At 42.8% G+C, this 21,997-nt stretch overlaps 1 protein-coding gene across 1 annotated transcript in view; it reads left to right on the top strand.

Moving 5' to 3' along the window:
• Positions 1 to 7,729: 7,729 nt before the first annotated feature.
• CHCHD3 (coiled-coil-helix-coiled-coil-helix domain containing 3) overlaps positions 7,730 to 21,997 on the top strand; it is a 123,686-nt gene continuing 109,418 nt past the window's right edge. Inside the window, exons 1-2 of the mRNA XM_021710821.1 lie at positions 7,730 to 8,026; positions 21,303 to 21,390. Coding sequence (XP_021566496.1) covers positions 7,757 to 8,026; positions 21,303 to 21,390 — 358 coding nt within the window. The 5' untranslated portion in view covers positions 7,730 to 7,756. The remainder of the gene's footprint in view (positions 8,027 to 21,302; positions 21,391 to 21,997) is intronic.

The following is a 21,997-nucleotide window of genomic DNA, read 5'->3' as shown; positions in this document are numbered from 1 at the left end:
GTGGTTTGTAGTTTTCATCGTAAAGGTCTTTTACTTCTCTGGTTAGGAAGATACCGAGGTATTTCATTTTTTGTGTGGCCATTGTGAATGGGATTGTGCTTATAATTTGGGTCTCTGCCTGCTTGTTGTTGGTGTATAAGAATGCAACTGTCTTTTGCACATTTATTTTGTACTCCGAGACTTTGTCAATGTCCTTTATCAGTGCAAGCAGGTTTTTGACAGATTCACTTGGATTTTCGAGGTATAGGATCATATCATCAACAAAGAGGGATAAGTTAACTTCCTCTTTTCCTATTTGGATACCCCTGATTTCTTTCTCTTCTCTAATTGCTCTAGCTAGGACTTCAAATACAATGTTGAACAAGAGGGGTGAGAGTGGGCGGCCTTGTCTTGTTCTGATTCTCAGGGGAAATGTTTCCAGTTTCTGTCAGCTTAGCAATGTGCAAGCTGTGGGTTTATCATAGATGTTATTAGTTTGAGGTATGTTCCTTCTATACCTAGGTATTTGAGGGTTTTTATCAAGAAGGGATGCTGGATTTTATCAAAAGCTTTTTCTGCATTTAATGATATAATCATGTGGTTCTTGTTTTTAAATCTGTTGATGTATTTAATTACATTTATGGTCTCACAGATGTTGAACCAGCCCTGCATCCTGGAGGTGAAGCTGACTCGGTCATGGTGGGTAATTTTTGAGATGTGTTGTTAGATCCCATTTGCTAGAATCTTTTAAAGACTTTTGCATCTATGTTCATCGGGGATACTGACTTATAGCTCTCTTTTTTTTGTTGGATCTTTACCCAGTTTGGGTATCAGTGTGATCTTAGCTTCATAAAATGATTTGGGGGAGAATTCTATCTTTCTCAATTGTCTGGAATACTTTCAATAAGATTGGTTATCAGCACCTCTTTGAACATTTTGTGGAATTCTGCTGGAAAGCTGTCTGGTCCTGGGCTTTTTTTGGTAGACAGTTTTCTTATGACATAGTCAATTTCCTGGGTTGTTATTGGTCTATTTATTGTCACAAAGTCTTCTTGTTTCAACTTTAGGAGGTTGTGTGATATTAGAAAGTCCTCCATTTCATATAGGTTGTCAAATTTGTTGCCATAGGTGTGCATAATAATCTCTGATAATCTTCTGTATTTCTTCAGGGTCAGTTAATTTGAACTTTTGTATTTCTGATTGGGTTTATTTGGGCTTTTTCTCTCTTTTTCTTGGTCATTCTGGCTAGGGGTCCACCAACCTTGTTAATTCTTTCAAAGAACCAGCTTTTTGTTTTGTCGATGTTTTCTATGATATTTTTGTCTTCTATATCCTGTATTTGGGCTTTTACTTTGGTGATCTGGATTCTTCTTCTAAAGTTAGGGTTTTGGTGTTCTTGTCTTTCCAGCTGCCTTAGGTGAATTGTTAGGCTGTTAACTTGTGATATTTCCATTTTCTCGATGTGTGTTAGTAGAGATATAAATTCCCCTCTTAAAACTGTTTTCATGGCACCTAAGAAATTTCGGTAAGATGTTTCTTCATTTTCATTTGTTTACAGGAATTTTTAAATTTCTGTTTTGATTTCAGTGTTGACCCAGTAGTCCTTTAGCATCATGCTGTTTAGTGTCCATGTCTTTTGGGAAAATGTCATTAGTATTGATATTTATTTTTATTCCACTGTGGTCTGAGAAGGTGCATGGCAATATTTCAACCTTATGGAATTTGTTTATGCTTGATTTATGGCCAAGGATGTGACTGATCTTGAAGTACATTCCATGTGGTGGTGAGTAGAATGTATATGGTTGTTGTTGGGTGGAATATTCTGTGGTTGTTGGGTGGAATATTCTGCAGGTATCTATTAAGTTCGTTTGGTCAAGCGTCAAGTTGAGGTTCTGGGTCTCTTTGTTGATTTTTCGACTCAATGATCTATCTAGGAATGTTAGTGGGGTATTTAAGTCCCCAGCTACAATAGTGTTAGAGTCAATATATTTTTTTACGTTTACTTGGTAGTTGGTTTATAAATGCTAGTACTCCTGTGTTGGGCGCATATATGTTTAGAATGGATATTTCTTGTTTATGGATTGAAACTTTTATCATTATGTAGTGTCCTTTTGTATATTTTTAAATTTTGGATAACTTAAAGGTTGTTTTGTCTGATATTAAGATCATGACTCCTGCCATTCTTTTGCAATCATTTGCCTGGAAACTTGTTTTCCATCCTCTTACTTAGAGTCTTTGTGTGTCCCTTGTGGTGAGATGAGTTTCCTGAGTGCAGCAAATAATTGGGCCATGGTTTTTTTTTCCAGTTTGCCCTTCTGTGTCTTTTCAGTGGTGTATTTAGCCCATTCACATTCAGGCTGATTATTGAATTGTGATTGTTTATGAGATTTTTATAAAGTTTTTCCTTTGTTTGTTTGTTTTCTTTTTGCTCTGGGGTTGATGTATGTATGTGTTTTCAAATTTGCTGTTGTGATGTATTCTCTGTTTATTCTGTGTTCTGCTGTTCTCTTTTTTTCTTTCTTCTGTGCTTAATACCTTTTTAAAGCATCTCTTGTAGAGCTGATCTGGAAGCTGCATAATCTCTTAGGGATTGGATGTCTGGGATGGATTTTAATTCTCCATATCTGATGAACCTCAGCTTGGCTGGGTAGGAAATTCTTGGTTGAAATTGTTTACCTTTGAGGACTTTGAAATTTGGACTCCAGTCCCTTCTAACTTGTAGTGTTTTTGCTGGTAGGTCTGCTGGTATTCTCATTTGTTTTCCTCAGTAGGTAGTCTGACTTTTGCTCTTGCTGTCTACAGGATTTTTTCTTTTGTATCTATTTTGTGTAGGCAAATTACTATGTGTCTAGGGGTTGGTCTTCTTATTTGATGTCTTGTGGGAGATCTCTGTATCTCTTGTGTTTGGTTGGTCACCTCTCTGGTGAGATGGGGAAAGTTTTCTTGGATTACCTCCTGGAATACTTGCTCCAAGGTTCTCCATTTCCCTTTCTTCTTCTGGGATACCAATCAGGTGTAGGTTTGGCCTCTTGATATAATCACACATCTCTTGTAGGCTTTGTTCTTTCTTTCTAAGTTTTCTTTCTATGTTTTTTACAGATTGAGTTAATTCCTTGTTCTGGTCTTCACATTCTGAAACTCTTTCTTCTGTTTGATTAATTCTACTTTCCGCGCTTGTCATCTTGTTATTTATTTCTAGATGAAATTTTTTTATGGCCAAAATCTCTGTTACAAGTTCTTTCAGTGTTGTATCTTGTCCTTCTTGAGTCTTGTTTATGCTTTCTGTTTATTCTCTAATCCCTGTCATAGTCCAGGGCCAGTCATTGGTGACTTCCATTGTTTGGGCTCTGAGGTCTGATTTTCCAGGTATTTTCTCTTTTTTACTCTGAAAATTACCTGTGGTCTTCCATTAGTTTTTCCTCATTTGTGACAGATGTCTTTCTTTTCTCTTTAGTTCCATTATTCAGTGGCAGTGGAAGAAGCTTTCACTTCTGATGTTTGCTCAGCCATCTATTCTTCCCTTGTCAGAGCTCTGGATTTGTTCACTGATCTCTTTGGAGTCTTGCTCATCCTTTTCTGGCCATACCCTTTGTCCCTGCAGCTGAATCAGGGTAGAGGGTGGGCGTCTGGCATCTGAGACTCAGCACTCATCCTGATCCTCTGGAGTTTGTGCTTTCAGGATATTCCCTCTGGTTCACTATCAACCCCTGAGTGGTTGATCTGCCGGTGACAGAGATCAGGTCTATTGCTTTGTGGTGAGCAAGTTGGAGCACTTTCCTGCCCTGCTTTCAAGATGGTGGCAGGGTGCCTCATTTGTCTTCTCCAGTGGGGCCCTGCCTCTGGCATCCCTCTGTAGTCCTTGCTGCCAGTGTCCAACCAGGTGCTGCAGTGGTGAGACATAGACTGGAGTTGGCAGTTTCTCCCATTGCAGTGGTGAGGCAGATCCTGAAGCCAGTCATCTCTCCCTGTAGCTTCTTCCCAGGAAGACTTTTGTCAGTTAAAAAAGAATGGTGCTTGGCTTCTGCAACCTGGGAAGTACTAGGGACCAAGCAGTGCAGCTGCCTCATCAGCTGCTTTACCAGGAAAGCCCTGGGCACTTGCTCACAAGCTCCCACTTAGTCAGTCTCTCTCAGCATCTTCTTCTCAGGAAGGGTTTTGTTGATTAAAGAAAAGAAGAAGAAAGAAAAAAGTAGTGCTTGGCTTCTGTATCCTGGGAATCACTAGAGATCAAGCCGAACAGATGTGGCACCAGCTGCTTCACTAGGAGAGCCCTGCTCACTTGCTCCTGAGTCCTCACTCAGTCAGTCACTTACAAGCCCACTCACCTACACAAAATTTTCCATACACTCACACTCTCACTGAGATTTGCATAACTGACGCGGTTGCCATCTTCCTTCCTGACATTTTTTGTTATTTTGAGTCAGAGTCTCACTCTATTGTCCAAGCTGGAGTGCAGTGGCACACTCCCAGTCACCGCAGCCTTACCCTGCTGGGTTAAGGTGATCCTTCTGCCTCAGCCTTCCGAATAGCTGGCACTACAGGCATACACCACTGCACCTGGATAATTTTTGATTTATTGTAGAGTTGAGGTCTCACCAAGTTGCACAGGCTAGTCTTGAACTCCTGGGCTCAGGCAATCTTCTTGGTTTGGCCTCCCATTGTGTTGGGATTACAGGTGTTAGTCACCATGCCCAGACAGATATAGAGATTAAAAAGACACAATTTCTGCCCTAAATATTCTTACAGTAACAGAGCTGTACATAATTGAAACTCAAAAATGAAACTGCATTGCAGTGGATGCCTTTGGCATAAGAGGGTGCCATGGTGTGTTGTGATCTGCTCCTTGATATGTTGAGAGAGATTAGCTGAAGATAGTATCATCATTGACCTATTTTATTTTTAAAATTTTTGTACAGATGGGATCTTGCTATGTTGCCCAGGCTGGTCTTGAACTCCTGGTCTCAAGTAAGCCTGCTGCTTCAGCCTCCCAAAGTGCTGAGATTACAGGCATAAATAATCTACCATGCCCAGCCCATTGGCTTAATTTCTATTGAGAATACATTTGCCTCTTGAAGACCAAGGTCATAAAGCTAAGAAAATGTGTAATGCTGTTTAGCAAAATTAATTACATTGTACATGGAGAAACTACAAATTATTTACCAATCTTATAGAGGGGAAATATTGAAGTAGACATTTTCCACAAAATGATACCTCAACTGTGTTGTAGTTTTGATTCTTCCACTAATTAAGCCATCTTGGTGATCACTTTATGTTTCTCTGCTGAATCCTGTGATGACCCAACTTATGTAACAAGTGGAAAGAGACACAAATGTGGGAAGTCCATGCCCTGCATGCTTGGTGCAAATAACTTATTTTCCATATTTTCTTGTATGCATATTTGAAAACAATAGTATTCAAAATTTTACTTTCCAAAAGGAAATAAAACAAGTACATAATTCATGGAAAAGGAACACAGATTAAATGTATTTTTTTTCCTTTTAATAGAGATGGAGGGGGGTGTCTCACAATGTTTCCCAGGCTGGTCTTGAACTCCTGGCCTCAAGCAACTGGCCTCCCAAAGTGTTGGGATTACAGATATGAGCCACTGTGTCTGCCCCACCTTTAAAAAATTTTACTATTTTAATGGCTAAGATTAAAATTCAGTCATGAGCAGCATAACAATGTTTCAGTTAACAATAGACTGTATATACGGTGATGGTCCCATATGATTATAGGGGGATTGAACATTTTCTGTTGTTTAGGATTTACTATCCTATATTTTGCATTCTTATTTTAGAGTATATTCCTTATACTTATAAAAAAAAGAGTTAAGCATCCTCAGGTAAATCCTTCAGGAAGTATTTCGTAAGGTGCTGTTATCACAGGAGGTGATGTCTCTATGTATGCTGTTGCCTCTGAAGACCTTCCAGTGGGACAAGATGTGAAGATGGAGACAGAATATTGATGATCTTGACCCTCTGTAGGCCATGCTGGTGTGAATTTTTGTCTTATTTTTTAACAAAAAAATTTAAAAAGCAAAAGATAAACATAAAAAATGTCAAAACTTTAAAAATTTTCTAAAGTAAAAAAGTTATAATAAACTGAGATTAATTCATTACTGAAAAGAAAATACTTGAAAAACAAGCTGGGCATGGTGGCTCATGCCTGTCATCCCAGCATTTTGGGAAGCCAAGGTGTGGGAGGATTTCTTGAGCCCTGGAGTTTGAGACTAACCTGGGCAACAGAGTGAGACCTCGTTTCTAAAAAAATTTTTAAAAATTATTTAAAAAAATACAAAGAGAAAATATTTGAAAGATAAATTTAGCAAGTCTGAGTAGCGTACACAACTGTCCTATGACTTCACATTCCCTCACCACTCGCTTGCTGACTCATCCAGAGCTTTCCAGCCTTGGAGACTTCACTTATGGTAAGAGCCCTACACAGGTATACTATTCTAAAAAAATTGTCTCTATTGCAGTTTTACCATACGTCTTCTAGGTTCACCATTGTGTTACAGTTGCCCCCAGGACTCAGTACTATGTTCTCTCTGCCTTTTCCTTTTTTTTTTTTTTTTCCCGAGTTGGAGTCTCCATACCCAGCCTGGAATGCAGTGGCATGCTCACGGCCATGGCAACCTCAACCTGCTGGGCTCAGGAGCTCAGAACTACAGGTGAACACCACCACGCCTGACTAATTTTTTGATTTATTGTAGAGAAAAGGTCTTGCCAAGTTGCCCAGGCTGATCTCAGGCAATCCTCTTGCCTTGGCCTCCCAAAGTGCTGAGATTACAGGTATAATCTGCTGCATCTGGGCTTCCATTTATTTATTTATTTTAAATTTTGAGTTGGAGCCTCACATCATTGCCCAGGCTGGAGTGCACTGGCACAATCACAGCCACCGCAGCCTCGATATGCTGGGCTCAGGTGATCCTACCACCTCAGCTTTCCAAGTAAATATGGGTGCGCACCATCAGGCCTAGTTAATCTTTTGATTCATTGTGGAGACAAGGTCTTGCCAAGTTGCCCAGGTTGGTCTTGAACCCCTGGACTCAGGCAATCCTCTCGTCTTGGCCTCCCAAAGTGGTGGGGTGACAGGTGTGAGCCACTGCGCTGGGCTCACTGACTTTTCTATGTTTAGATATGTCTAGGTAGGCAAATACTAGCCATCGTGCTACAGGTGCTCCCCAGTACTCAGGGTTGTACCCTGCTGCGCAGGACTGTAGCTTGGGAGTTTGGGCGGTAAGCACAGCCCAGGTGTGCAGGGTCCACACGGCGCAGCGTGTGCAGGTGCTCTCCATGACAAGTGCACGAGGTGCCTTTCTCAGAAGCAGCCGTGCACAACCCAGTTGCGACTGTAATGAGATGCCAGGTTGTGACTTGTAAACTCCAGGAACGGCTAGGGGAAGTGCGCATCTCCCCCCTTAAACTGCGAGATCCTTGCAGAGACGCGTCTTTTCACTCACTGTCCTACATTTCCAGAACTCTTTGCGTTCTTCAAAGCCTGTTTGTGGGAGGAACGAACTTCCCTGAAAGCCGCCCTGCCAGAAGCCTGGGGGCATTAGGACCACAACACCCAGCGTGCCCCAGGCTCCCTTTGGCGCTCAGGAGCATGTCCCAGCACGCATCGCGCCGGCCGAGACTGCAATTCCCAGCATACTCAGCGGCTCCGGAAGCCTTGTCAAACACCACCTGTTGCCATAGCATCCGGGTCCAGGCCAACCAATCCAAGCGCCCTCGGCGTATGGAGGCGGGCTGTTTGCATTTCCGGCCAATCCTAAATGTCTCTGCTGTGCCGTGTGACCGGAAGAGGCGGGAGTTCGGGACCGGCGCCTTCTACTTGCTCCTGGGGTCGTGGCCTTGCTGCTGCTGCCCTGGGAAGGAGTCCCGGTACCAGCTCGCGCGGGAGTGTGCGGGGCCTGGAGTGCTCGTGGGTCCGCGCCGGGCCTGTCTGGGCAGGAGCAGCAGCCATGGGCGGCACCGCCAGCACGCGCCGGGTCACCTTCGAGGCGGACGAGAACGAGAACATCACGGTGGTGAAGGGCATCCGGGTGAGTGCCGGGGTGCGGGCGAAGGGCCAGGACCGGACCGGCCCCGACCCACCGGGACCCGCCGGCCTGGCTGCCCTCCTCCCGGCCCGGTGTTTGGCGGCCGGGAGCCCAGGTCTCCGGGCAGGAGCCTGAAGTTCTGCGACCTGGGTCATTCCCGGGGAGGCAGTCCTGGCTTGCGCCCAGCGCCGTGCAGAGGGCGGAGGTGGGAGTGGGGGTGGGGGTGGCATGAGACCCCCAGGGCCTCCGGGTAGCCTCCTCCTGTACCGCTCACTGCTTGCGGGATTGGGCGGAAACCCCCGCCTCGCTGTACCCGTCTGTGAAATGGGTCCTGTCGGGCTCCTGCAGGCTCCAGTGCCCCCGTCCTGCTCTTCCTGTGCCCACGTCGTATCCGGGAGGGTGAACTGGCATTTTACGGGCGCCTTCATTCGCTTCTGCCGTTGAGTCGAGTGCTCGCTCTCGATGCCGCCCTTCCCCCAGCACCCCTTTGCAACCTGCCCGGGGTGGCTCGCCAAGGCGGGCTTCTCCTCCTTCGCTGTCACTGTGTCTTCTTCCCAGGCCTCCGCGGTGGCCTGCGGTTTGCCCAGGGCCGGTGTCTGCCACCGGATGGGGCTGAGCTAGGCTTGCCTTTGTGCCAACCGCAGAGTCGTAGAGGCAGCTCTGACCAACGATGTAGAGAACTTTCCCTTTTTTAATGCCCTCAGCATGTGCTTGATACATAAACTGAAAACTTGGTTTTTCTCCAGGGTATCAGTATCTCAGCACCACCCTCGTTCACACATCCTCTGCTGCGCTTGAATTTGGAGCCTCTTATTTTTGGAAGTTTGATGCCTGAACCTAGTACACAAAGCAGTTTTGATTTCAGAACATTTTAGAGCACTTTATATTCCATCCCTCTGTTATTACACAACTAGCATGAATATATTTGTAAATTATTGTTAGCATTTGTTTCTAGGAATAAAACTTCTTAAATATTTAAAGTGTTTAAAAACATTTTTTCTGAAACTGTTTCTTTGAGAATAATTGATTAAAGCTTTCTTTAAGAAACTCAAACTGCTGAACTCAACTTTTTTGGCCTGTGACCAGCATTTCTTTATGTCATATTAATTAACGATAGTATTACATTATGTAATAAAGTCTCTGAGGCTGCATTCCTTGCTTTATTGTGGTTCAGTTGATACTCTTTGGAGTAAAGTGAAAATTACCGTAAACTCTAAGTTTTATGCAGAAGTTTAAAAGTCCTGCCTTTAGGCCTTCAGTTTCCCACACCAGAGCATGAAACAGAATGAAAAGAAAAAGCAAAATAAGTTTTGGGTGAGAAGACATTGGTTAGAACAATGTATATATCCCTGTGCTAGTATAGACACAGTGATGGCAGCAAATAAAATTGAAGGAATGTGGCCACAGCACAGACTTGAATCAAATATTACATGAGGCTGAGTAGGGTATGACAAGTATTCTATGAAATTGAAAGGTTGTCTAGAAAAACCTTTTAAAAGAATTTTTTTTTTTTAAAAGAAATCATGTCCTTTGGCCACATGACCTGACAGCAGCATTCTTCATTTTTCCTCAGGCAGCACACATTATTTATGTTGTTATGGTTCTAGGACACAAACATGCTCCTTTGACCTCTGTGCCTTTCTTCAGAATACACCCTTTACCCAGAATGCCCTTGCCTGCTCTCCATTGCTTCAGGCCCTTCTTTCTCAAGGATGACCCATAATCTCTCTGAGCTTCAGTTTTCTAATCTGCAAAGTGATGGGACTGAGTGTGTCTCTCAGATCTCGCCCAGTTGTGAAATCCTGAGTGCAGTGGCATTGGAAGTTTCTTGCAGCCATTGCAGTTCCTGTACAAGTGGCGTGCTGTTGAATTGTTGAGTACACAGAGGTCATTCTGACTTGAAGGTCATGGTCAAAAGAATGTCAACTTGGAATTAGACTTCAGCTTAAATCTTAGATATTTATTAGTTTGTCTGTCATCTGTCCCTAGGTCTTTTGTAGGTGTTTTTCAGGGGGGGTCTTAATAGTGTTTTTAGCTTGAATTAAGCAGGTTTCAGTTTAAATCTCAGGTATTTGTTAGCCTGTGCCTTGTACAGGTCACTTCTCTGATCATATTTCCTTGTCTGTAAAGGATACTTTATGTCATTCTCTTGGTTGTTGTGTTAAGAAGATGAGGTGACATATTTAAAGCACCTGGCATGCGGCAGATTTCCAGTGGAAAGCAGCCATTAATTCTGGTAGGGCTTTCTTTACATCTGAGAGTCTAAGGCTTCTTTGAGGGTGCTGTGCAGTGTAGTGGAAGGGTCAGGTGCTTTGTAGCCACCAGACCTGGGTTTGGATTCCAGCTCTGCCTCGCTGGCTGTGCCTCAGGACAAACCACTTTTGATCTGTTTCTTTATTCAGTGTATTTGGGTAGTGAGAATTTGATGTGATGGTTGGAAGCGTCTAGTACAGTGTCTGCTACTTGGAAGTGTGCACTTGTGAGCAGGTGCTGTTATTAGAGCATGGCTGCATCAACTTACGTGACCTTAAAATAATTAGATAAAAATCATAACCTGTTGTGCTCCTGAGGCGTGGACTGGGAAGTGGGAGTTCTGGGTTCTGAACTGGTTGCCTGTTTTTTTTCTTTTTCTAAGTCTTTTGTAGATGTTTTTTAGTTGACCTTTATATTTTTTCTTGGCTTGAAACAGTCGTCATCTTTCTTTCTGAGGCACAGGGAAGGATAAGAAATAGCATTCTCAGTATGTAAGTGAACCTTTGTTTTTAGCTCAGTGACATAAAACATGGTGCTGATGAGGTTCAAACTTCAGTTTTAAACTTAACATGGGTTCAACTTGGCTGAAGAAAACTTTCCATCTTTGCCCAATTGTCTAACATTTAGGTCATCCATTATAAGAAGTGAGAGAGTACCAGCAATTCAGCAGTTGTCAGTACTAAAAACCGGTTCTGTGTCCTGGCCCACTGATAAGGGTAGAACACACGGTCCCTAACTTACAGTGGTTTGACTTAGCGATTTTTCAACTTTACAACGATGAAAACTGTACGCGTTCAGTCCACTCCTTGACTTATGTTGGGGTTATGTCTGGATAAGGCCATCAACACCATCAATCCCATTGTAAATCAAGGAACATCTGTAATTTCATCTTTATTTATTTTAATGTTTAGAGAATAACATTTAGTGAGCAACGTAAGGCTTTCAGTAACTAGGCTGAGTTTATTAATAGATCATGTGTTTCTGTATTTTTCTTTTGAGGTCTTAATAGCTAGCAATTAAAGGACCTACTTATAATTTTAAGTTTAAAGTTTCTTCTCCCCTACCAGATGTTTTTATAATGTCTTTTTTCTTTTTATCTTTAGCAGTTGATAGCTTTTCTCTCCTCATGCATAAAGTAACCCGTGTTCTTTCACCTGACTCTATTTGTATCTGAATCTGCTCATATGGGTTAGATTGAAAGGTCACTCTTTTGCCTTACCCTCCTCTCCAGGCCTAAAATAAATTTCTAGTGATAGAAAGACCAAACATTTCCATTACTCGGATTACATGTGCTTGATAGGATTTTTGTGAGCACCTGCTGTGTTTGCTTAGAAAGAGTGCTTGGACTCAGTCTTTCCCAAGTTTATCTGAAACATCAAAGCTGTGAGTGAACTCCTTTAGAGCAAATGTCAACTTCAATGAGTATCATTTTCAAAGTAATATTTATCCTGCTTTTCAGGCATAAACGAATCTGCAGCTGGCCTTGAAGTTACCAGCTGAAATTCACAGGTGCCAGTGATGGCAGTGTGGACACTTACATGGAACACAGCTCATGCTTTGGGAAGTCTTGGCAGTTGAGAGACTCCAAATGAGAAGCTTACTTAATGTGGGCTGTTATTGAGGATTCTGGAGAGAATATGTTACCAGAGACTTAAATTCAGTCAGCCCTTGGGAGTGTTGAGGAATGTGACATGAGTAATTCATTTAACTAGTAGAGGATCAGTCCCCTTCACCTTTCGATTCTGTAAATCTCTGGGCAGTGTACTGTTTTAAGTTTTCTAGGATTTTGTTATTTTTTTTCCAAGTTGGAGTTTTACTCTATCACCTGAACTGGAGTGTAGTGGCGCGTCAGGGCTTACCACAGCCTTGACCTCCTGGGCTCAGGCAATCCTTCTGGCTCAGCCTCCCGAGTAGCTGGGACTGCAGGCACACTACCACACCTGGCTAAATTTTTAATTTTTTTGTAGAGACAAGGTCTTGCTGTGTTGCCCAGGCTGGCCTTCAACTCCTGGACTCAAGCAACCTGCCTGTCTTGGCCCCTCAAGTAACTGGGACTACAGGCTCATACCCAGCTCATTTTAAATTTTTATTTGTAGAGACAAGGTCTTACTATGTTGCCAGGCTGACTTTGAACTCCTAGGCTCAAGCAATCCTCTCACCTCAGTCTCCCAAAGTACTGGGATTACAGGTGTAAGCCACTGTACCTGGCCTTAGGATTTTATAAAGACAGAAATAATGGTTTTTAGTAATGACAAGTGCAAAGAAACACAAATGACAAATACAACTATCAGCTAAGAATTGCATATTTTATATGTATCAACGTGGGTATGGCATTTTCTCATTCCTCCCTTACCCTTAAGTATTTGGGAGTAATTTCTCCCCAAAAAATGATAGCAGTTTTGGGGCAGTTTTTGTGTCTTAAAAAGGTACTTGAAAAGCAAGCCAATACTTTCGCAGAAAATGACCTATGCTAAGTGGAAGGAACTCCAAGAGAGAAAAATAGGTCTGAGATCTTTAGTCAATTTGTTAAGACACATTGAAGAAGAAGATAAGAAAAGCCTATTGTGGGGGCCAGGTCTGATTTGTTTTTGTCTCGCTCCTACCTTTACCTCTGAAGACGGGTCACTTAGGTTCCCTTCTCCTTTTACTCTGTTCCTTGGGAGTAGAAATACTTGATCTTTGTCCGTTTCACCCAATCTCCTGTTTCTGAGAGAATATAACTTCTGGGTGGGTGGATGGGTGGTGCGTTTGTACTAATTCTGGGTAAGACCAAACAAGGTGGGTTTGAAGAAATGTGTGGGAAAACTGGAAGATGACACACATCTCTGGAGTGTGCTGTGTGGTGAGTAATACGATTCAAACTTGGCAAGCTATGTTTGCTAATATTTGTCTTTATAGTAGAGAATTAGGTGACTAGTCAAGGTTAGTGGGCTGAATGTCAGTAGGTGTGCTTCTCTTGATTGCCCTTTATATTAGAACAGTGACTCTTCTTTTAGTTCACAGACCACTGCGAATCTGTAAGCTGTGGACTCTACCCAGAATAATGCAGTGAGCAGACATTTTTGCATACAACTGAGAAATGTACCCATGGACTGTTGAGTCCGTGGACCTTAGGGTGTCATTCCTCACATCAATGTTTGTTTGGGTTATTTTACCATTCTTTGCTACAAATGATTTCTATAAATTGTACTTGGTATTTGCCTTGATGGAGATTCTAGGGATCACTGGAAAGCAGGTAGAGTGGGTAGAGATCTGTAAACAGAAAAAGGCTTTTCTGAGAGAAATGCCCTTTTGAAGGAAAGAAGCTGCTTCTTACACAGAGGTGGCTTATCCAGCCCTTGCAGAAGCTGATGTTTTACCGTTGACCCCTGTTTAGAGTCAGCATTTGTCACAAAGAAGAGTTGTTCTGCAGCTATAGATTGTATGTATAACCCACACCCGTATCTCTAGCTCTTGTCGGCTACCTCATGCATGGGTACCTGGTTCACAGAGGAGGCCAGGTGAGTGTACAGGTCTGAACTTACTACTGTACGTGGAAGGTGAGCTCAGAGGGCATTAACATTCCAATACAGATGATGGTAGTACTGTTGCCTTGTAAACATAGCTGTGAACAGACCAGAGCAATGGTGCTTGGAGCTAGTAGTATTGCAACTGTAGACCATCATGGGTGTACCTTTCTAAGGACCTTCAGATCCAGTTGTTGGATGACGATAAAAGCAAGAGAAGAAAATTGACTCTCAGTAAGGCAAGCTACGTATGTTTTATCATGTACACCTTTGGTTGACATTCTTATAAACTGTAACCAAAGACTACATTGGGAAATGTTTTGAATTAATATTAGAATTTAACATTAAGTAGCAAATTTTGAGGAATCAGAGAAGCCACAAAAAGAAAAAGTTAATGAGGACCAATTAGCGATTAGGTCGAAAGAGACATTTCTCCTTTACTATGCCAGGAACATAGATGGAGATAAATGAGTACCGTATACATGCACTCTAGGACCAGGCAGCTACTGTTTGTAGTAACTGTAGGCCTCGTCCTCATGCACTGTGTAGAGGAGGAGGTCAGGACAGGCTTAGGCCCAGTAGGTGAGAGTGAACCAGAATGAAATAAAAGTTAAAGTCCCCAAGGCTGGAGTTTTATATGTAATAGCTTTACCAAATATTTGTGTAGCCTGTTATAGTTTATGCTGCATAAACTTAAACTAATCGTCCTCGTGGCCCATGGGGATATGTATTTTCTTTTTCAGATAAGAGAAGTGAGGCACGTGGAGGTGAAGTCACTAGGTTGCTTGGCTAGTAGGTGGCCACATATTCTCTCTGTTCAGGGCCAGCTTTTTACGAGCTTTCCCAAGGATGGTATTTTTGAGACTGCTTTAATGACTGGAGGGTTTTTTTTCCGTGGTAGTCATTTTGAAAGTAGCAAGGTCTGAATTTTGATGGGAAGTAGCTGAAGTGGTATTTAGAAGAAAGGGTGACCTGCCTAGAATACAGGCGAGGTCTTATAGCCAACTCTTGATTTTTGGCAAACATTCACTTTCTGATTAGGTAGATTACATTTTTAGTGTAGTTGTAGCCTGCAATATGGAAATATAAAATGAAATATAAAATTATAATTACAAAGGGGAACCCAAAAAAACCTGGAATTATATTTTGGCAAGCGGTCCTCTCATAGTCCAGGCTTCCCCCACAAGATAAGTGTATACCCATTGGCATCCGTGTTTCAGCCAGCATTGTCATGAGATGCTTCGTTTGGCTTCAGTGAATTGATTTTGAGATTCTTACAGTGTATTTACCCATTTCATGGTGTGTGATATATGAGTGTACCTGCTCATACCGCGGTGAGTGTTCAGCAGTTTTAGTCCAAAAACAGCATAACCCCCATGCCCCACCCTCCTATTCACCCGATCTTGCCCTGAGCGCTATTTTTTGGTTTCTCCGTGTGATGGACGGATAAAAGTCCTCAAAGGGAAATGCTTTGCTGATGTAGAAGAGGTGAAACCAAACAATGGCAGAAGCACTAAAAGGTATTCAAATGGATGAGTTCAAAAACTGCTTTGAACAGTGGAAAAAACATCTTGCTAGGTGCAATGTATCAAGTGGAGAGAACTTTGAAGGTAACTGAAGTTTAAACATGTAAGAATAAATACACAATTTTTAATAAATAAATTCCTTTTTGGGGGTCCCCTCTTATACATATACAAAAACTTATATGTAAGCTGAATTAACTTTATGTATATGTTGTACTGTATATGTAACACTATTACTATGTTGTGAATTCTAGTATATAGTACATAGTGTGTAGTATGTAATATTATAGTCTTACAGGGTTTTGTTATAGTTTATTGTGCCATACTATAATAATATAGTACATTATGTAAATATAACATGTAGTATGTATAAATTAAATGGGCTTTACATATTATATATCAGTTAAAATAGCTTTACGATTCTCAAAGCGAAGGGTCATTTTCTCTAAGAGGAAGTGATACATTTTTAGTATATGCGTGGGCCTGGAGGAGGGCGTTTTACAGTGGACTAGAAGGCTGGGCTTGGTGGCTCAGCCTGTAATCCCTGCACATTGGGAGGCCTAGGTGAGTGGATTGCCTGCACCCGTGTTTTTGAGACCAGCCTGGGCGACTTTACAATAAATCAAAAAATTAGTGGTGTGTGGTAGTGTGTGCCTGTAGGTCCAGCTACTTGGAAGGCTGAGGTGGAAGGATCGCTGAGCCCAGCAGGTCGATGCTGGGGTGGCTGTGAGTGTGCCACTGCACTCCAGCCTGGGTGACAGAATGAGACTCCAACTCAAACAAACAAGCAAACAAACAAACAAACAAACAGTGAACTAGAGCACCGGACTGGAGATTGGGGATTCCTCTCCTGGTCTTGATGCTCTGTAACTGGTTCTTCTTTCTCACCTATAAATTGAGGGGACTGGAGTCTGCCTTGCAGGGTATTGTCCCAAGATGAGTCTCAGCTTTGCAGCTGAGTTTTTAGTATCATCCTCAGTGACCGTTGGTTGTCAGAAAAGATGCAGCTGGCCATGGTGTTTTCAAATAGAAAGTTCCCTGGCACATTCCTTCCATCTTCTGCTTGTCTTCCTGAAAGGAGTTGTAGGTTTTCCTTCCAAGAGCACAGTTGTGGAGCTCTGGCCTTCCCTTGCCATCTCCTGCCTTCTGGGCTGGGCTGAGGTGTAAGGAACTTTTCAGGCACCAGCTCCTTTGCTCCCTGATGTATCACAGGCCTTGCTTAGCGCCTGGCCTGGTAAATCCTTGTTGATGAATGACTTACTGACGTGTGGAGGCTTGCAACCTGGTGGGATGGCAGGAGGGCGGATGCTTCCTCTCCTGGAACTTTGTGCAAGTCACAGAGGGCACTAGAAAGGTAGTTTTGGCTAGACAGGGCTGGAATGATATGGGGAGCTGGTTTGGTCAGTGAAGGCTTTGGGATACTTGAACTAGGTCTTGAAAGGTGGCTCCTCCTGAGGGGCTAGGCACATGTAAAGGCAAAGAGATGGCAGTCAACAGGCAGCCATGAGCGGTGCAGAGCAGGGTGTGAAGTGCTTTGGGAAATGCTGACGTTGAGACTGGAGAGCGAGGCCCTCATCTCATGACGAGGTCTCTAGTGCCACATAAAAGACTTTGAACTTTGTTGTCGACAGAAGATAGCTGTTGAAGAATTTGGAAAAGGGAGTTCCCACTATCAGATTGGCCTTTCAGGAGAAGGGTCATGGGAAAAAGGGCAGGCGAGATGAGGTGGGAGAAGAGACAATGAATTCATGAAATATTTAGGGTTGAGGAAGTCATGCCTGAGAGAATGAGGGGAATGAGGAGTTGGGAACAAGCCCTCTGTCCCATTTGGAGAGGCTGGGATGGGTGGTGTCATTAACGAGGCAAGAAAAGTACGAGGAAGAAGAAGTTTTTGGCAAATGAGTTCAGTTAGACACTGGCTCTGAGTTGCTTCTGTTCTGGTCTCTGATGGCAGGTGCACATAGGAAAATTCAGTGTGCAGGACTGATTTCTGGGATACAGGTCTTGGGCTAGGATTTGTTAATTTATCAACAGCAGTTGGAAATCAGGAGGTTTGATGAGAATATCAAGAAGAGCACATGGAAGGAGAAGAGAATAAGGCATTGAAGGGTAGACAGGGGAGGGGAAGCCTGCAAGAGAGGTAAGACATGGTCAGAATATCAGAAAACCAGGACAGTGCCATGGCAGGAAAGCCAAGGGAGGGGCTTCCAGAAGAGGGTAGTTGCAGAGATGTTCGATGATAAAGGGAAGCCGTGTAAGTGTTTTACAAATATAAAATATATGGCCAATTGCAGTGACTGATGCCTATAATCCTAGCACTGTGGGAGGCTGAGATGGGAGGATCGCTTGAGGCCAGGAGTTTGAGGCCAGCCTGGGCAACATAGCAAGACCCTGTCTCTACAAAAAATAAAAAAAATAAAATTACCTGATGTGGTCCCAGCTACTTGGGAAGATGAGGTGAGAGGATTGCTTGAGCCCAGGAGTTGGAGGCTGTAGTGAACTATAATGCCACCACTGCATGTCAGCTTGGGTAGTAGAATTAGACCCTGCCTCAAAAGAACAAAAACATATTTGCCAATGTGAAATAGGTGAAACCAAAAACAGAAGAAATACTAAAAGGCATCAAAATCAATGAGTTCAAAAACTGTTTTGAGTAGTGGAAAAAGAGTCTCTATAGGTATATTGCAGCCAGGCTTGGTGGCTCAACCTGTAATCCCAGCACTTTGGGAGGCTGAGGCGAGTGGATTGCCTGAGCACATGGGTTCGAGACCAGCTCGGACAACTTGGTGAGACCTTGTCTCTACAACAAATAAAAAACTAGCCAGGTGTGGTAGTATACACCTGTAGTTCCGGCTACTTGGAAGACTGAGGCAGAAGGATTGCTGGAGCCCCGAAGGTCGATGCATGAATGGCTGTGAGCATGCCACTGCATTTCAGCCTGGGTGATGGAGTATGACTTCAACTCAAAAAAAAAAAAAAAAAAAAAAAGATAGGCGTATTGCATCAAATGAAGAGAACTTTGAAGTTGACCGAAGCTTAAAAATGTAAGAATAAATACACAATTTGTATGTATATATGTATACTCATATAGAAAAAAATTATATACATAAATATGAAAAGTTATTTATTTGGCCGTTGGAGACTTCTACCAGAACACTGTCAGTGCTGTGGGGGAGTGGGAGGGGCAAAGCCGGTCCATGGTGAGTTGAAGAGGTGGAAACTGAAAGTAGGTTCTTGATGCAAGAGGGTCACCTAGCTGCTTGACCTGGAAACCCTGCGGTGCTTCTTATGACTTTGCTGCCATATCTAGTTGGACGCTGAGTGGTAGCACAGAGAGGTGTTCTTGTGTGACCTGCGATTGTGACTTCCTGGGTTTGAATCCTGGCACCACAAGTTATTTCATCTGACTATTGTTCAGTTTCCTCACCTATCAAATAGAGATAATAAGAGTATCTCATAGGCTTGTGAAGGATTAAACGGGGGAAGTGCTTAGTGAAGTACCTGGGACATAATAAGTATTCAGTGAGTATTAGCTGTTTTAAATCCTAAATGTCTTTTGACTATGTTCTGCCCTGAATTACCATAATCGCTTTTTGTAAAACAGCTGCATTGCAGAATAATTTATGCGCCCTGAAGGTCACCTGTTTTAAGTGTACAGTTCAACACTTTTAAATAGATTTATTGAGTTGTGTGATCATTACTACAATCCAGTTTTAGAATGTTTTTATCACCCCAATAAAATCTCTTGTGCCCATTTACAGTGAATCCCTGCTCCCACTCCAGCCCCCGGCAACCATTCATCTACGCTCCCTCTCTGTAGAGTTGCTTTTTCTGGACATTTCGTATAATTGGAATCACATAGTATGTGTATGACCTCTGTGTTTGGCTTCTTTCACTTAGCTGAATGGTTTTGGGTCATCCCTGTGGTAGTGCACCTCAGAGCTTCACTCCTCTGTTGCTGAGTTGTATTCTGTTATGTGAATATGTCAAGCTTTGCTTGTTCATTTGCCAGTGTACAGAATGCATTTGTCTCCACGCCTGCTATTATGAATATGCAGATGTGGGCACCCTGTGGGGTCCTTTGTGGGGACGTGTGCTTAATAGCTTCCTAATTGGTCTCTTAGCCTCCTTAGGGATCTCACTCTGCTTGTCCTTCTCCAGTCTGTCCTCTATACTAGCCAGAGTGATTTTCCTGAAGTGTAAGTCTGATTATACCACTGCCCTGCTTAAAATACCGTAGTAGTGTCCAGGTACCCCCAGGATCAAGTCCAAGCTCTTTAAGTGGAAGAGTTCTCTGAGAATCTTCAAGAACTGGAAATCTCTGCCTTCGCTTTCCACTTTCTCCTTCACCCTGCCTCCCCTCCACCTTCGTCAGCCATTCTTTTATTCATCCTTTCATATTGTTTCATTCATGTCTTTTTTTTTTGAGTTGGAGTCTCGCTCTGTCGCCCAGACTGGAGTGCAGTGCCCGCTCCCGGCCACCGCAGCCTCGACCTGCTGGGCTCTGGCGATCCTTCCGCCTCAGCCTTCCAAGTAGCCGGAATTACACGCGTGCGCTACCACGCCCGGCTGATTTTTTGATTTATTGTAGAGGTGAGGTCTCGCTGCCCAGACGGGTCTCGAACCTGCGGGCTCAGGCAATCCACTCACCTCAGCCTCCCAAAGGCTCGGGATGACAGGCTGAGCCACCGAGCCCGGCCATTCATGTCTTTAACCATTTCTTCACATCCTTGCCTTCATGGAGCTTTCTAAGAGTGAGAGGCAGAGAGTAAGCAAGAAGCGTCAGAGGGTGGTATGTGCTGTGAAGATGAAAAGGCGGAGGATGTGGTGACTGGGGCTGACGGCTCATACCTCCAGGCGTGAGTATCCTCGGCACTTCTGCCCTGTTGCCAGCTACCTCCTTGGCATTTCCACATGTATGTGTGATGGTGGCAAACCCCATTTCCTCGCTCTCCAGCACTCGCTTATCCTATGGCTTTTCTTTCTTACTTTTCTTTTTCTTTTTGATTTGAAATCTTACTCTGTAGCCAGGCTGGAGTGCAGTGATGTGGTCACCGATACTGCAGCCTTGACCTGGGCTCAGGTAGTCCTTCTGCCTGAGCCTCCCGAGTAGCTGGGACTACAGGTGCATACCACCACACCCAGCTAATTTTTTTGATTTTTTTTTTTTTTTTTTGTAGAGATGAGGTCTCATCATGTTGCCCAGGCTTGTCTTAAACTCCTGGTCTTGCGTGATCCTTCCATCTTAGCCTCCCAAAGTGCTGGAATTACAGGCGTGAGCCATAGTGCTGGGCTCTCGTCCTAGCTTCTAATCATCCTTGCCTTGTAAGTCTTCCCTGACCTCTGCTCCAGTCCCACCCCCAAAGCCTGGGTAGACACGCTGCCCATTATACTCTCTGTGTCCTTCCATTGCAGGGTGACTCATTCAAGTAGCACCTTTCATGTTATATTTAAATGCCTGAGAGCTGTCTGTTTATTCTCCACTTAGAGCAATTTGATGACTTCGAATACTCAAAAAGTCTAGCTAGTTCCTGGGACATAGCTGATGCATAGTAAAATCTGTTGAAAGAGTGACTGTATGTGGTTAGCCTTGAACGGAAGGGAGGGAGAGAGGAACACTTTCTTTTGAGACTGAGGGAGGGACGGATCGAAGGTCTGTCAATGCATAAATATGTTCGTAGACTTGGGAAGGAATGTTGAAGTTCAGATGGAATATATCCTCTCAGAAATTGCAGTTTAGTGGAAAATGAAGAGAGGAGTCCTTTCTAAGGAGCAGTTAGTTGTGCGTTAGAAACAATGAAGGAAGGTGCTGTGTGTACATCTTGACCCTCTTAAAGCTATCTTTACTTCTATTTTGTCGCTATGAGAATTTGCCTACTTTCTTTAGGCTATTCATTACACATATTGATGTGGATGATTAAATTACGTGGATGTTGTTGCACTGGTTTTCTTTCTTGTTCTTTTGTAATTGATTTTATTTTGATGTTGCTTTTTCAGCTTTCGGAAAATGTGATTGATCGAATGAAGGAATCCTCTCCATCTGGTTCGAAGTCCCAGCGGTATTCTGGTGTTTATGGTGCCCCAGGTATTGCTGAATTTTAATTTTCGGGTTTTTAGTAGAAAAATTATAAGTGGAAAAAGTTCACTCAATAGATTTTCCTGTGCTTAAAGTCTTTTGTTATTTGGATGTTCAGCTTTTTACAGGGAATATTAGAAGTTAGCATCACGAGATAGTGTACTAAGATACTTAGTAAGAAAATGTTTTTCACTAAGAAATCATATACTTTCAAACAGTCTTTGAAATTTTTATTTTCTCATCCAACTCCTGAACCCTCCTCTAGGCTTTGAAAAGTTACTTCTTTTTTTGTGTGTGTAAAATGGATTGCTTAAGGGGATATTAAAGATTTAGAGTAAATATTTATGAAAAGCATTGAACTTAGAAAATATTGATTTACTATTTCTAAATTGTGAAATATTTCAAATGATTCTGTTTTCTAATACATTTCTTCTAAGTTTATAAAAGATTTAGTTTATCACAGTCATTCTTAGTTATTGATGAAAGTGTGGTGTTCAGTGGAATCTGTAAAGAACTAGTAAGCCTCGTTTTATTTGTAGTCCTGCTGGAGAAGAGTTCAGAGGCTGAATAGTATGTCCCTTCTATTTCCTCTTTCCTGTCTCACCTGTCTGTTTAC

Source organism: Carlito syrichta, unplaced genomic scaffold, assembly GCF_000164805.1.
Source record: "Carlito syrichta isolate Samal-C Ts95f unplaced genomic scaffold, Tarsius_syrichta-2.0.1 Scaffold301568, whole genome shotgun sequence".
In the NCBI taxonomy this organism is placed as follows: Eukaryota; Metazoa; Chordata; class Mammalia; order Primates; family Tarsiidae; genus Carlito; species Carlito syrichta.
This window is presented reverse-complemented; position numbering and strand designations above follow the sequence as displayed.